Genomic DNA, 13,832 nt, shown 5'->3' on the forward strand with positions numbered 1-13,832 from the left:
TTCATCCGAGTTTACCAGAGCACCCATTTGTATATCGATTCTCAAAAAAGAATAGCAGAAAAGCAAGAAGATTATATTCACACATCCCAAATTACTTCTCTCAGACCTTTTTAATTTTTTAATATTTTTCTATCAAGCGTTAGTGGTGTGTAGAAAATATTAAAAAATTAAAAGTGTGTGAAAAGTAATTTGGGGTGTGAATATAATTTCTCGAAAAGTAACCCCGTTTCTCTTTTTGAAAAGTGATTTTCATACCTCTCTTTATGCTTCTCACACCTTTTTTAATCTTGACCGTTGACCGTTGATTTTGTTTGACTTATTCATTCTGGTAGCCAAAAATAAAGAGAGGTTTGAGAAGCTAAAAAGTGTGAAATCACTCTTCTTCTTATTCATGTCCTTAACTATGGGAAAACAGTATGTGAGTAACCAATTGGCCTTTAAGCTCTTCATCAAAATGTAGTGCTGCTTTGGTCTGCAATCCGCTATATTCTCGTCCTGAGTTCAAATTCTTCATGTTCATTTGGTATTATTTGTACTAAAAAACACACTAAAGTAGAATTTTTAGTTGTGTCAAAATATTAGGTCACTTGTATAGAAATATTTTATATTTAATGTCAATCCGTATTATACAAGACACTTGTGATTCAAGTAACTATATGGAATGACCTAAGTTCAAACCTCTCATCTCTATTTAATATTATTGTTTGGAGAGATTTCTTTTATAACAAGAGATTTGTAGTTTAGTTTGTTAAGAACATTCACTCTTACATTCAAAATGCCGAGTTCAACTATTGACATTCGTCGTCATCCGATATCGTTTTATTTTATTTTTCATAAACACAGAAGAAGATAAAACATGTGTATGCTATGAGGTTAAAAAATGATTTACCATATCAGTTGTGTACAGATATAATAATAATAATTTTTTAAATAAACGATATTATCTAGTGAAAGATGAGTGGGTTAGCCGTCTAGCAATGATACGACGCTTTGACAATAATCAAACCTAATATCTCTAGGATATATATATATATATATATATATATATATATATATAGCATATAGCATGTAGCATATAGCATGTAGTATTCTTACCCACGGTATCGTCTCTACCCCCTCTGTTGCTGAACGCAAAAGGCTGTAGCAAAGGAGCGACTTTGATTGTTTATTTAGGAGAGAAAGGAGATGGTTTTGAAACAGAAGCTGCACGAGGCCTTCAAAGGAACGGTCGAAAAAATCACAGGTCCCCGCACCGTCTCCGCCTTCAAAGAGAAAGGCGTTCTCAGCGTCTCCGAGTTCGTCACCGCCGGCGATAACCTCGTCTCCAAGTGCCCCACCTGGTCCTGGTATTCAAATTTCCCCTTTCTTTTTCTCTCAAGTTTTTAAATTTTATTTCCAAATTCCAATTTTGATTAATTCTCTCAAATTTTCTGAAATTCGAGGTTTAATTCAAAGGAAACTAATGAAAAGGGTTTGAAAACTTTGAGTTTTGACTATAAGAACAAAATAAAAGCTAAAATAAATAGTACATAATTGATTTTTTTAGTTTAAAAATGTGATTTTTCATTAACCTGAGCATCGAAAGTTTTTTTTTTGTTAAAATTCAATTTTTAATCAGATAAAAATTGCAGAAAGATGATAAATTGTGGCTATAATTCTTGTTAATTTCATTCGACTTTAACTTGCGTGTCTATTTTTTCTTCACATTTGATTTTTGTTTTGGTATTAAGGGTTTCAATTGTTATCTTACTTTCCAGTTTTGATTTTCCGTCCTGTTGATATGGTGTTAGGGAATCTGGTGAACCGAGCAAGAGGAAGCCGTACTTACCACCGGAGAAGCAGTATTTGATTACTAGAAATGGTACAGTGACATCGTGTTGCGCTATTTCCTTACCATCCTTTTCTTGCATAGAACATAATGTTCAAACATATGAGTAATGGTAGTGTGTGCTTAGTGTTTTCTGCCTTTTCCTTTTCGTTGTAAATGAAAGAAAACCAAAGAAAGGAAAGTTTTGTCTTCCACAAAGTTAAGTTACCTCAATTAGTTTCCATAATCTACACTGAGTCAAGAATCATATGAGCTAATCGCCTATTATTGTGTGTCCGCTCGGTTGCTTCTCTCTCTCAATTTATGCATGTGTGTGCGAAGTCGCTTGCCTCTATGCTTCACATCTAAGCTCTGTGAGACTGCTGCCATTACTTGTTCCTCGTACCTTTATCTACGCCGGGTAATCTGTTTGTTTTCATTCAGTGCCATGCTTACGAAGGGCTGCATATTTGGAAGAGGAGTATGAAGCTGCTGGTATGGAAGTTCTTCTTGATAATGAAGATAATGATGGCTGGTTGGCAATGCATGGGAAGCCGAAGGGTAGGTTACTTTGGTTAAAGTGCTATCCATACTTTCGCAGAACCATTTACTCAGACATTTTCTTATCTTTATAAGATAGAAGTGGTGAGGAGGAAAACTTACCCTCCATTGAAAGTTTTGAAATCAGCAAGAATAGGGATGTGAAGTCAGTCCCCTCGCATGTTGGAGCAGAAGATGAAGATGATATTCCTGACATGGCTGACTTTGAAGAAGCTGACAACATCGAATTTGATCCTGTAAGTGTTTAGTTGGAGCAAAAAGATGGTTCTTGTCCCTTTAACACTCATGGCTATGATGCATATTGACCATGAAATTGATGCTTGCTCCATCAGTTTAGCATGTCATGTGTGTTGGTTATATTGCAGGGAACATATCTTATTGCTCATGAACCTGACGATGACAATATTTTACGAACCCGAACATATGATGTTAGCATAACGTAAGATTATTTTTTTGTTTTAACTTTTTACCAGGTCCAACATTTTCCACATTTGAACTCGGTAGCATATTTCCTTTTACCAGGTCCAAAATTCTATGATAATGAAGTAGCTTTCAGGATAATTCAATCGTGAGGCAATTGAAGATTGCTTCAGTTTGTCGGTCTGTGTAGTTAATTTAAAGTTGGCATCAATGACATTATTTATGTTACTCACTTGCAGGTATGATAAATACTACCAGACTCCTCGAGTGTGGCTTACTGGGTATGATGAGGTTAGTTTCAGTAACTAGCAATTTTTCTTTTGAATGGTTCCTATGATTGTCAAGAGTTTATGTCATTTGGTATTCAACTTGAGGCAGTTAAAGTTTTGCATGCTAAGAATGTTCTTCAGCCCAATTTATCAAGCTGGAGGCTGCATTTTGAGCTTCAAATGAAAATAAGGGAAAAAGAAAAACTTCTGAAAGGTTGGAATTACAATAGGGGTGAATGAGCTGTCACCAAATATACAAAAATGTCGGAATTACAATAGGGGTACAAAATGGTTGGCATGCAACTAACATTAAGGGACAACAAAAGGAGTACAATCATCTCAAGAAACAGCAAGCATCCAATTCACAGGAAACAGAAACATTTAATTTTAGTTGCTTCCTAGCTTGACTTATAGAGCTAAATAGTCCAATGAAATAAACTCAGAGTGTTTTTCCCTACGATCGTATGCCTGAGTTTTTTATTTTATTTTTTTTGTTTGAGAATTAGATATGTTAATGAAAATGACAATAAAACAACAAAGCGAAAAACAAGTGGTGAAGAAGACCACTGGGAGATCAAGAAAAAGAAGAGTGACAGATATTCCAAAAGAGTGGAGATATATCAAATGTAGTTGTTGGAGACCAAGTTCTTCAAGAAGAAACTAATTAATTGAGCTGACAGCTTAGCTGGAGTGTCTCTAAGCCAACATCTAGCTTGAGTAGGGAAGGGTGCATACGAACCAGCTAAGCCCATATGTGAAGCCCGTATTCACATTTTTGGCTCAGTTTGGCTTGTATTAATCTCTTTGCTTGCTTGCTGACTCTATAGTGAGTATATTTCTTTTAAAGATGGGTAAATACTAAATAGGTACATGTTTTGCAAGAAACTCATTCCTCTCCTTATTTTCTATGGCTCCTGGTGCTCAATAGGGTTAGGCTTAGTATCTATTTTATTACAGTTGGGATTTAATAATTAAAGAAGATAATGAATGTTAAAAAGTTGCAGTGGCTTGTTTCAGTTCTAGCTGTGTTAAGGTAACTGATTCTGTTTATTCCCCAATCCTGGTCATACCTTGGGCTCTGGCTAATTGCTTGTTAAAATATACAATCATTTTTTTATGGCTACACATTTTTAGACTTATTTCATTTTAAACTTGTGTGGGAATCTCAATTTGTCTGGTTTCCTCATTCTCTAAAATTTGACTTGAAGAACTGATTAATCTCCCTTTCTAATGCTGTTAGTCAAGGATGCTTTTACAACCAGAGCTTGTACTTGAAGATGTCAGTCAAGATCATGCACGCAAAACTGTGAGTTGATGCCTCGTATTATTCCTTGCTTTTATAATCAGAATCTGTCTTCCATGGTTCCAAATCATTTGTTCATGGGTATACAGTTGTACAAATACATACAACTCAAAAGGTAGGGAGGGGTGGAGCATTATAAGAATTTTTTTTTTCCATTGTTCTTTGTCGTCTCTACTTGACTCTATTTTGACTGTCTCTAATGTGAAACCATGCCTTGAAGATGCCACATCAAGAGGGTGGTACCTCATTCCACAGGCCACGATGTTTGTTGATTATGCTGCAAAGCCATTTACTCCTTTTTGAGGCTATGAATTTGTTATTTATTGCTCAAGTTCCCTAGGTGGTTGTGTTTTTCTTTCTTGTTTTAGTTTTTATTTCTTGTACTTTTTTAAGGCAGAGAAGTTTGCAATTTGTAAATTGTAATTGTGAGGAGAAATGCAAAAACTTCAAATGATTGTGTTTGACGGTTGAGTATTTGGACACAGGTAACTATCGAGGATCATCCCCATTTGCCTGGAAAGCATGCATCTGTACATCCATGCCAACATGGGCCTGTGATGAAAAAAATTATTGATGTACTAATGTCACGCGGAGTAGAACCAGAAGTTGATAAGTAATTTTTTCTCCTGGCTCACCCATTTTGTATGCATTTATATATCCTTAAGCTAATTGTTTGTCATATGATGCTATCTCCCAGTGGCTAAACTGAGCTTTGTTGGATAGTTGCAATTTTAATTTCCCAATAAAAATGTCTTATAGTCTTACATCATCAATCTTGGAGTTTGTTCTCCATGTTACGTGAGAGTGTTGGTGAATTTAGGTGTTCACTAGGGTATGTTTTGCGCCATGCACAAACCTTGCGTCTTTTGATGCTGGGATGTGGTTGAATCACTAGGATGTCAAAACCATGAGGTGGACTTTTAATGCATGCATATACTTATTGAAAGAACAATTTAATACTATGAACTATCAATTTTGAGATGTTAATTGATTTAGGAGTTTATTTTGTCTCTATTTTAATTTTTCTTATATGTTTCAATTAGGACATTCCCACCAGTTTGTTGTGAGATACGCATCCTACAGTAACGCTTACACCATTTTTTACTAGACTAGTACCTTGAATGGTCAATGGACAACATTCTTATCATTGTGCATTTCTGTGTTGTAGGTACCTATTCTTATTCTTGAAATTTGTTGCCTCTGTAATTCCAACTATTGAATATGATTATACGATGGACTTTGATCTTGGCAGCGCCAGCAGTTAACAACTTCGCAGAGGTAAGTTTAGACTAGGAAAAGGATTTTATTGTTCTTCAGTATCCGTGAAGTAATGCTGGCAACTGTTGCCCCATTAAACTGTTTACCAGTTGACGGTTCATTTGTATTAGTATGTCTATAAAAACTTATTTTTGCCAGTCGGGTTTTGAAAGTGTATTGATAAGTCTGTTCCGATAGCTGTTTCAAGTTCCTCATGGAAATGTACTCTCCTAAGGAAAAAAATCTTAGTGCGGCATCGTCAAAATTAGTATTTGATGCTTTAAAAACTGCTTTACTGGTTATGAAGTGGATATTTGGCGAGATTTTTCCCCCTCCCCCACTAAGAAAGTTGCTGCAGAATGTTATGCATAACCTACTGAATCTAATTCTTGGCTTTTCAGGGGGTCGTAAATGCACTCGGTCGTCGCTTGTCATAGATTGGAGATGGAAGTTAATATGCTGCCGTTTGGAGTACTAGCATATTTTACGCATCCTCGAACAATCTGCTCCGATTGCATTACGTTTGACTGCTTGTACAGATGGCTAAATTGTTTATGGTGAAAATTCTCTTAGGTGTTTGTTGATATGTGTTGCGGTGCATAATTTCCCGCCCATTGTTTTCTATCCTACCCATGCTGCTCTTGTATTTTAACTTTTGTCAATTAGGAACAAGTTAGAAACTCTTCTCGCGTAGTTGCGTGGGCTTGAAGTGATTGATGTGAGATGGACTCAACAAATTAGAAACTATTGCATTCAATTTTACGACACCATGTGGAATAAGAGGCGTTTGTAAATGACTCATTTCAAGTGGGAATTCACATGGTGCATTTTTAATTGTTAATATCTAACATTTTGTAATCCATTTTATACTTGTCTTAATTCCTCGTGTATTTATTGCTATATAATTAATGTAATTAAAATAAAGATACCCGCCTTAGCCCTTGCTCGCCTCTTGGCTAGTGCCTAGAGCTGAATAAAATCTTGCCTCACACATATTTAGATACTCATTTAGTGGGATCCACGGTGTAATGTATTTTAATGATCTACACCGTTTATATTTTAGTTCATCATTTATAGATCATCCTTGTGAAAATAATTGGACAAATCGAATTAAACAAACTTTAAACTATTAAGACATTCATTTGCAATAAAGAAAATGGATAAATATGTTTCTACAAAGAAACGCTAAATTTAATTCAATAGTCATATGTTTTCGGATTTGGTTGATTTTTGGTAGACATGATCTTTAAGTGATGACTTAAAGGATAGTTGGTTCGGATGTTGAAATATATTATAGAATGGACCTCACAAAAACGTGTGTCAAAAGCGCGTCTTCAGTTCTTCACTCATGTATATGATTACTTTTTTTTATAGTTCCCATGGCATCACAAAATTGGATATGTGGGTGTGGAATACGTGTGCCACATCATCAATGTAACACACTTTTTAACGGAAGTTAACGGCATGAATTAATGGTGCACGTTTTGTTAATTCAGGTACCTCAGTTAGCGAATATTTCATTTAAAGACCAAGTCGAAATTGATAAGAATGTTGGAGAACGGTGGGAGTTGAGTGACCATTTTTAATCAGTTGGTGCTATTCACGTAATTATTTTTACTTTTTACATACCCTTCTCGATTTTTAGTCATTGAATCGAATGAAATGAAGAAGATTAATGGACAAAAATTAACAAAAGTATACAGAGAATAAAAAGAAGTGTGTGAATAGCACAAGTCCATGTCATGAAGAAGAGACATCCACCATATCATTCCTTGTATGTAATAATGGAAGGAGATGGTAATAGGAGGGAGAGAATCCTACTCCATAAGCAATGAGCTTTTCTCTCTCCAGAGTCCAGAGTGTCCAGAGTCTAGATCTCTCCACTACAAAAGAGAAAAACATGCATGCATCAAAAGCATACAAGTATCTAATCATTCATTCAGCAAAAGCATTCAAATGCAGCTCTTTCCAAGTTCAAAGAATTCATGAGATCGATTCCTTGCTCGTTGTAAACGTTCTATATAGCTCGATCCCAGTCACAATTACTTCATTGCATGATTGAAATTTTAATATATGACGTCTCTTTTGTGATGAGGTTTATTTCTGCAAACGTTTGTTTGTTTGCTTTTATTTCATACAAGACGACAGTTTAAAATTTTGTCTAAGACTACGACTACAACTTTTTTGTACTAGTGTTGGCTGTAGTTGCGAACCAATTGTCTAATGATTTTGTGGTTACGAGTCTTATGACTAATTAGTGAAATATATAATCAACCAGTCTCTAAATTGTGATTAGATTCTTCATGTGTAGTGTAATCGGTGTCTTTGTCCCCTCATGTTGCTTTCTTTCTTTTTAGGTCTCCATTGTCATCCTCGGACACAATGCAACGCCATTGTACGTAAGATATATAACACATGCAACCCAAATCGACATGATTTTCTTGTTATATATTTAAATTATATGCTGCCAACTGTATATATTATAAGCAATCAGAACACACAATGTTAATCAACCTGTAAAAAATATTCAAAACATACACCTCAAAGATTTAGCCCTTATAAACCAAAACGAAATGTATCATATCAAAGATTAGAACTAATCATACAGGGCACGTTTGATACAAGATTCGCTTGGCTTGGATTAATTATTGAGATTAGATTGGACTGGTTTGACTTGGATTGAGTTGATTCTATTTCTACCCTTTATTTCATATGGTTTAAAAATGAGCTATAATCTTAACTTATCCAAGTTAATTAAACTCATGTTTTCCCCATAATGAAATTAAGTTTAAATAGCTAAATCCAGTCATAGATCGGTCAAACAGCACCCCCATAGGGTGATACATAGTACATACTTTCTAGGTTTGGCAATCGATCTTGTCGTGTTTGCCATGTTTGTATCGTTTTTGTGACATTCTTGAAATCTTAATGTGTTGTGTCAAACTCATTAAAAAAAATGGGTAGATGACCTGACCCGAACTCGACCTGTTAAAATTAACAAGTAATATGACCCAACTCATTACCCAATAAAAAACTTTTTTTTTTTCAATAAGATCACGAGTGTTGATATAATTTTTTTTTTTTTACAATTTTCGCACTTATAAATTAATAATTATGAATTATTACACATTTTCAACTCCACCTAAAAATAGTGTTCACCAGGGTTTCGAGGGTTTTAAAAAATTCAAACGACGATGGGTATATCGTCAAAAGCGTAAAATATGCGCTCATGAGCGTTTTCATATTTGTTTCATATTTTTTACACGTGTAAATTAATTATTATGAATTTTTAATGTAATTTGATTTTTCCTACACAATACCAAAGCACAATAAAAAAATTTCCTACTAATTAATTACAAGTATGAAAAATATGCAAATACTTGTGGTCGTGACAACCCTGCTCTCCTAAGGTCTTTATTTTGAGGACTTGTGAGAACCAAATGCATATTAGCCATAAAATTATATTAGCTTAGATCCAAATACTCAAAATATTTATCAACGTAATAAAGCAAAACCAACTTAAAATCCATAAACCATTAGAAAACTCATTTTTTTTGTTTTGCTTTATCACGTAGTCAAATATTTTGAGCCTTTAGGTCTAACTAATATAATCTTGTGGCTAATATGCATTTGGTCTTCACAAGTCCTTAAAATAAGGTGTAGACATCGAAATTTCGGTGAAACAAATGTTCGCCAATGCATTAAAGTTTTGACGTGTCAAGGCATACATGGCATACGCCACGTGTTGTACAAATTGTACACATGGCGTGTGACTCAACAAAATAGGAAGAAATACCCTTGAAGGATTAAACAAGTTTTTCTTCTCATTTTTGGGCAATGACAAGGCAAGCACACTTCAATCCATTACGGATCAAAGCAAGTTTTTCTCATTTGGGCAATGACAAAGCATACACATTTCAAGTTTAAAATGGTATTAAGTGGGAAATTAGGCCATAAGTTACACCACTTCAAGTTTAAAATGGTATTAAGTGGGAAATTAGGCCATAAGTTACACCACTTCAATTTCAATATTGCATTAAGTGGGAAAATTAGGCAATGGTGCTTTGAAAGGAAAAAAATATTTTTGTGGTGGTGATTCATTCTCAAAGCCTATAAATAGGCTTCTCCATCAAGGTATCAAGCATCAAGGAATTCACAAATACATTTCTCTACTCCCAAAATGGAAGAGAATACTCCTCACACATCCAAAATCCTTGAAGCTTTGAAACTCTAAAGCTCTCAAGCATCCAACCCCCAAATTCCCAAGAATCCCGAAGAATGGAGAAAGCACTCTTCATTCTTCGTCAAACCCATTCTTCAAGATCAAGCCCAAAAGCCCTTGAAGAAATCCACACAACCATTATTCAAGATCAAGCCCTGACGGCCCTTGAAGAAAGTGTTCATCCGTTCATCAACTGTTCATTCAAGATTAAGCCTCGACGGCCCTTGAAGAAAACCAACCGTTCTTCAAGATCAAGCCCAAAAGCCCTTGAAGATCCGCTCATCCATCAACCTTCAAGATCAAGCCCAAAAGCCCTTGAAGAAATCCACACAACCATTATTCAAGATCAAGCCCCAACGGCCCTTGAAGAAAGCGTTCATCATTCATCATCCGTTCATCCTAAGCTCAAGCCCCAACGGCCCTTTGGATGAACAACCTCAACAAATCCACACATCCAATCGTTCTTCAAGATTAAGCCCAAAAGCCCTTGAAGATCCGCTCATCCATCAACCTTCAAGATCAAGCCCAAAAGCCCTTGAAGAAATCCACACAACCATTATTCAAGATCAAGCCCCAACGGCCCTTTGGATCAACAACTCATCCACAAACCTACACCCTACGAAGATAGAATCAGAGGACCAAATTTGAGAGAGATCGTAACCCCAAAATCATTAAACACAAAATATTATTTTGTACACGTTATTCTTGTTTCTTGTTTCAAGGAACTTTCGTGTTCACAAATTTGGCACGCCCAGTGGGACATCTCTACCTCTCATCTTTATCCTCAAATCATCGAAAAACGCAAATGGCATTAAGAAAGGATCAAGCTGTTCCTGCAATCAAAGCAAAGAACAAGAACATCATCGCCGCAAGTGGTGATATTTCGGGCACTATAACCCGAAGTAAGGCAAGAGCTCTTTTTGCCGCGGCTTCCGCCCCTGCATTAACTCTGTCAAAGGAACAAGAGCACCTGAGGCACGAGCCTGTGATCACCCTAGCCTCGCTAAGGGCATCAAGAGGGGAAAGCCTGAGGAAATACTCAGAGTCCCTACTCTCCGACGCTGATTCGAGCGGCAGTACAACTATGCAAGTCATGACCACTGAAGTAACTTCAATCGAGGAGCAGCTAGCTAAGATGAATGAAGCAATCGCAAAGCTTACACAAACTGCAGAGGAGAAAAACTTGCAAACCGCGGGACTCATCAACCGTCTGGAGGCACAGCATGGCGTCAAAATGAAACCAAGCTCTCTTCCAACTAAGAAGACCGAAGAAGGCTTTAACCCAAATGCCTACGAACCCATGTCAAAGGCTAGGCATGACTTTGCTTCCTCTTCAAATCTTGGAAAGAAGGTTTCAAACACCGTCAATGACAAAGAATGTAACCTCACCAAAACTCAAAAGAAGTTGAAGGAGCATGGTTACGGAGTTGACAACAACAAAGCCGGACTTGGCTTCACACCAAATGCACCCGTGAAGATTTCAAGTAAAGTGAAGAAAGCTAGCGCTCAACACATCAGCGTGAGCATTGAACAAGACCAAAAAGAGCCTAAACCTGCCTCTCGGACGTCGGTCTTCGATAGGATGAGCCATTCAAGCTCCATAATTTCAACGCTTAATCGCATTGGTAGTCAAGGCCGAACCTCTGTCTTCAAGAGGCTTAGCGTGCCAACATCCCAAAGCTCTGTTTTTGAAAGGTTGTTAAAACCTAAGAAACAAAGCAACACAGTTATCTCTCCTCTGCGACGATCAGCTTCGGAAAGATTTGAAGATAATGAGAAGCCTTTTGGAAAGGGGAAGACAACACCAAAGGAAGAAAAGTTCGATGGGTTAGCAGAAAAAGGCGACGTTCGAAGCCTGATTCCTTCAAGGATGAAGCGCCAAGCAATCCTAGAGGTCGACACAAAAGGACCACTGAAGGTAAGGAGGCGCATCATCGTCCACACTGGTAAATCTTCATGCCAACAAACCCAAGAGGACGGCACTGAAGATGAAATCCCTAAGAAAGATGTCACTTCTGGCTCTTTCGACTCAAAGTCTTCACCTCGACTGTTGGGGGCATGCTCCAAGTCAAGTGAAGTTGAAGGATGGACTTATGTCACTCCAAAGAAAATGCACAAGAAACATTGGTCTCCTCCACAAGTTCACCAATCGGAAAAGGGGCAAAGCAGCTATCGTCAACCTTCAAAGCTACATGAAAGTGTTGAGGATGATGAAGTTATGACACAAAGATCGTCCGTTGCCATCATGATGCGCGATTTCTTTCCAGAAGACTTCTTCAATTACTCGGTCAAGGCTCTTTCCTATAAAGATTGCGAGGAACGCCTCTCCCAAATCGCTTGACAAATCCACAACAACAACCACAAGCTCCTCGTTCGCACGAGCCTAAAAGGCGACAACCAAGCTCCTCGTTCGCACGAGCCTAAAAGGCGACAACCAAAGCTCCTCGTTTGCACGAGCCTAAAAGGCGATAACCAAAGCTTCTCGTTCGCACGAGCCTAAAAGGCGACAACCAAAGCTCCTCGTTCGCACGAGCCTAAAAGACGACAACCAAGCTCCTCGTTCGCACGAGCCTAAAAGGCGACAACCAAGCTCCTCGTTCACACGAGCCTAAAAGGTGACAACCAAAGCTCCTCGTTCGCACGAGCCTAAAAGGTGACAACCAAACGCTCATTGCCTGCACGAGCTGAAACTGCAAACGACACCAAACGCTCCTTGCCTGCACGAGCTGAAACTGCAAACGGCACCAAACGCTCCTTGCCTGCATGAGCTGAAATTGCAAACGGCACCAAACGCTCCTGGCCCGCAAGAGCATAAACTGTATACGGCAAAATCATCATCAAAACCATCACTCATTTGAACTACGTCATGACTTGATCCCTCCTCAACCAAGGGTACGTAGGCAATTTGAAACTTCAAAACTTCAAGTACAGTCACATCATCAAAATAAAAAAAAAAATAAAAAAAAAAGGGAAATAACACATCTTGGTGATGTATATGTTTTATCTGTATTTAGCACAATACACTGATAAAATAAAGCATGTTCATTGATCTCCGAGAAATTACAAGTGCGTACAAAAAAAAAAAAATAAATAAATAAAAAGATGAAGCTTTCACAAAGGTTGTTCACGTGAAGACCCACTACGTGGCAAAACTCTAGAAGCGGAAGGCATCGGAGCAGAAGGCATCGGAGCGAGAGGCATTGAAGATAGAGCATTCGAGGCCTCAATACTGGGTGGAACGCTAGATGACCCAGGAAAAAGGTGCCTCTGGAGATAAGTCGCAAGCCTTTGACGGTCACTTTGAATTCGACCTTCAGATTCTTGCAGCTCATCAAGCTTCCTCTTCATGCCCGTCGAATAGTTATTTGCAAGCACATGCAAACTTCTATTCTCATACTTAAGCTGTTTGATCTCTTGCTTAAGATTTTCCACTTCTGCCATCAATGATTCCACTTGGTGGGATCGAGCAAGCAGGCGTTGGCCCATGTTGGACACAGAGCCCGCACACTGAACACTGAGAGCGAGGGACTCTTGAACGGCCAACTCATTGGACCGTCCTGAAAGCAGCCTACTATCTTTGGGAGTAAGGAGGTTCCTAGCTACTATCGTAGCTGTTGTTGCATCCGTCATCACGGAGTCTTCACCTGTAAGAGGGCCATTAGAAGATAAAAAAGACGGGCACCATACCTTACCCTGACGTGGCGCACTGCTGAGACTCAAATCTAAGCAAATGTTAGATGGGTTGGCCATTTTTCAAAGGGTGTTAAAAGAGAAGGGTCGGATGGAGAAAAATCTCAAGGGGCTGTTAAAACAAAATACACCGGAGATGATTTTCAGGAATGAGCAACCTTCAAGATGTGCATGTTGGAGGTAATCGATACCTCTATAAAGAGGAGAGGCGACACGACCACCGATTCAAAAATGGAAGAGACACCACTCTTCAAAATCTCAAAAGCCAGATAAAAGGCGTAAGTTAGGCGACGCTTTCTCGGC

At 37.9% G+C, this 13,832-nt stretch overlaps 1 protein-coding gene across 1 annotated transcript; it reads left to right on the forward strand.

Annotated features, from left to right (window-relative positions):
- Window positions 1-1,070: 1,070 nt before the first annotated feature.
- Window positions 1,071-6,456, forward strand: LOC125471600 (autophagy-related protein 3-like). The gene is made up of 10 exons (XM_048572229.1): window positions 1,071-1,346; window positions 1,791-1,861; window positions 2,252-2,368; window positions 2,444-2,604; window positions 2,734-2,807; window positions 3,028-3,079; window positions 4,298-4,363; window positions 4,846-4,973; window positions 5,529-5,638; window positions 6,019-6,456. The coding sequence occupies exons 1-9, from the start codon at window positions 1,186-1,188 to the stop codon at window positions 5,623-5,625; spliced, it is 927 nt and encodes a 308-aa protein (XP_048428186.1). The 5' UTR covers window positions 1,071-1,185; the 3' UTR covers window positions 5,626-5,638; window positions 6,019-6,456.
- Window positions 6,457-13,832: the final 7,376 nt, after the last annotated feature.

Source organism: the organism of the source record quoted next, unplaced genomic scaffold (genome assembly GCF_019419815.1).
Source record: "Pyrus x bretschneideri cultivar Hongxiangsu unplaced genomic scaffold, Pyrus_bretschneideri_v1 Contig109, whole genome shotgun sequence".
Classification (NCBI taxonomy): Eukaryota; Viridiplantae; Streptophyta; class Magnoliopsida; order Rosales; family Rosaceae; genus Pyrus; species Pyrus x bretschneideri.

Excerpts from the sequence above, each read along its gene's own strand:
- LOC125471600 (XM_048572229.1), top strand. The coding sequence starts at position 1,186 with ATGGTTTTGAAACAGAAGCTGCACGAGGCCTTCAAAGGAACGGTCGAA. Across the intron at positions 2,605-2,733 it reads ACAACATCGAATTTGATCCT|GGAACATATCTTATTGCTCA; the intron begins GTAAGTGTTTAG and ends GTTATATTGCAG. Across the intron at positions 4,974-5,528 it reads GTAGAACCAGAAGTTGATAA|GTACCTATTCTTATTCTTGA; the intron begins GTAATTTTTTCT and ends TCTGTGTTGTAG.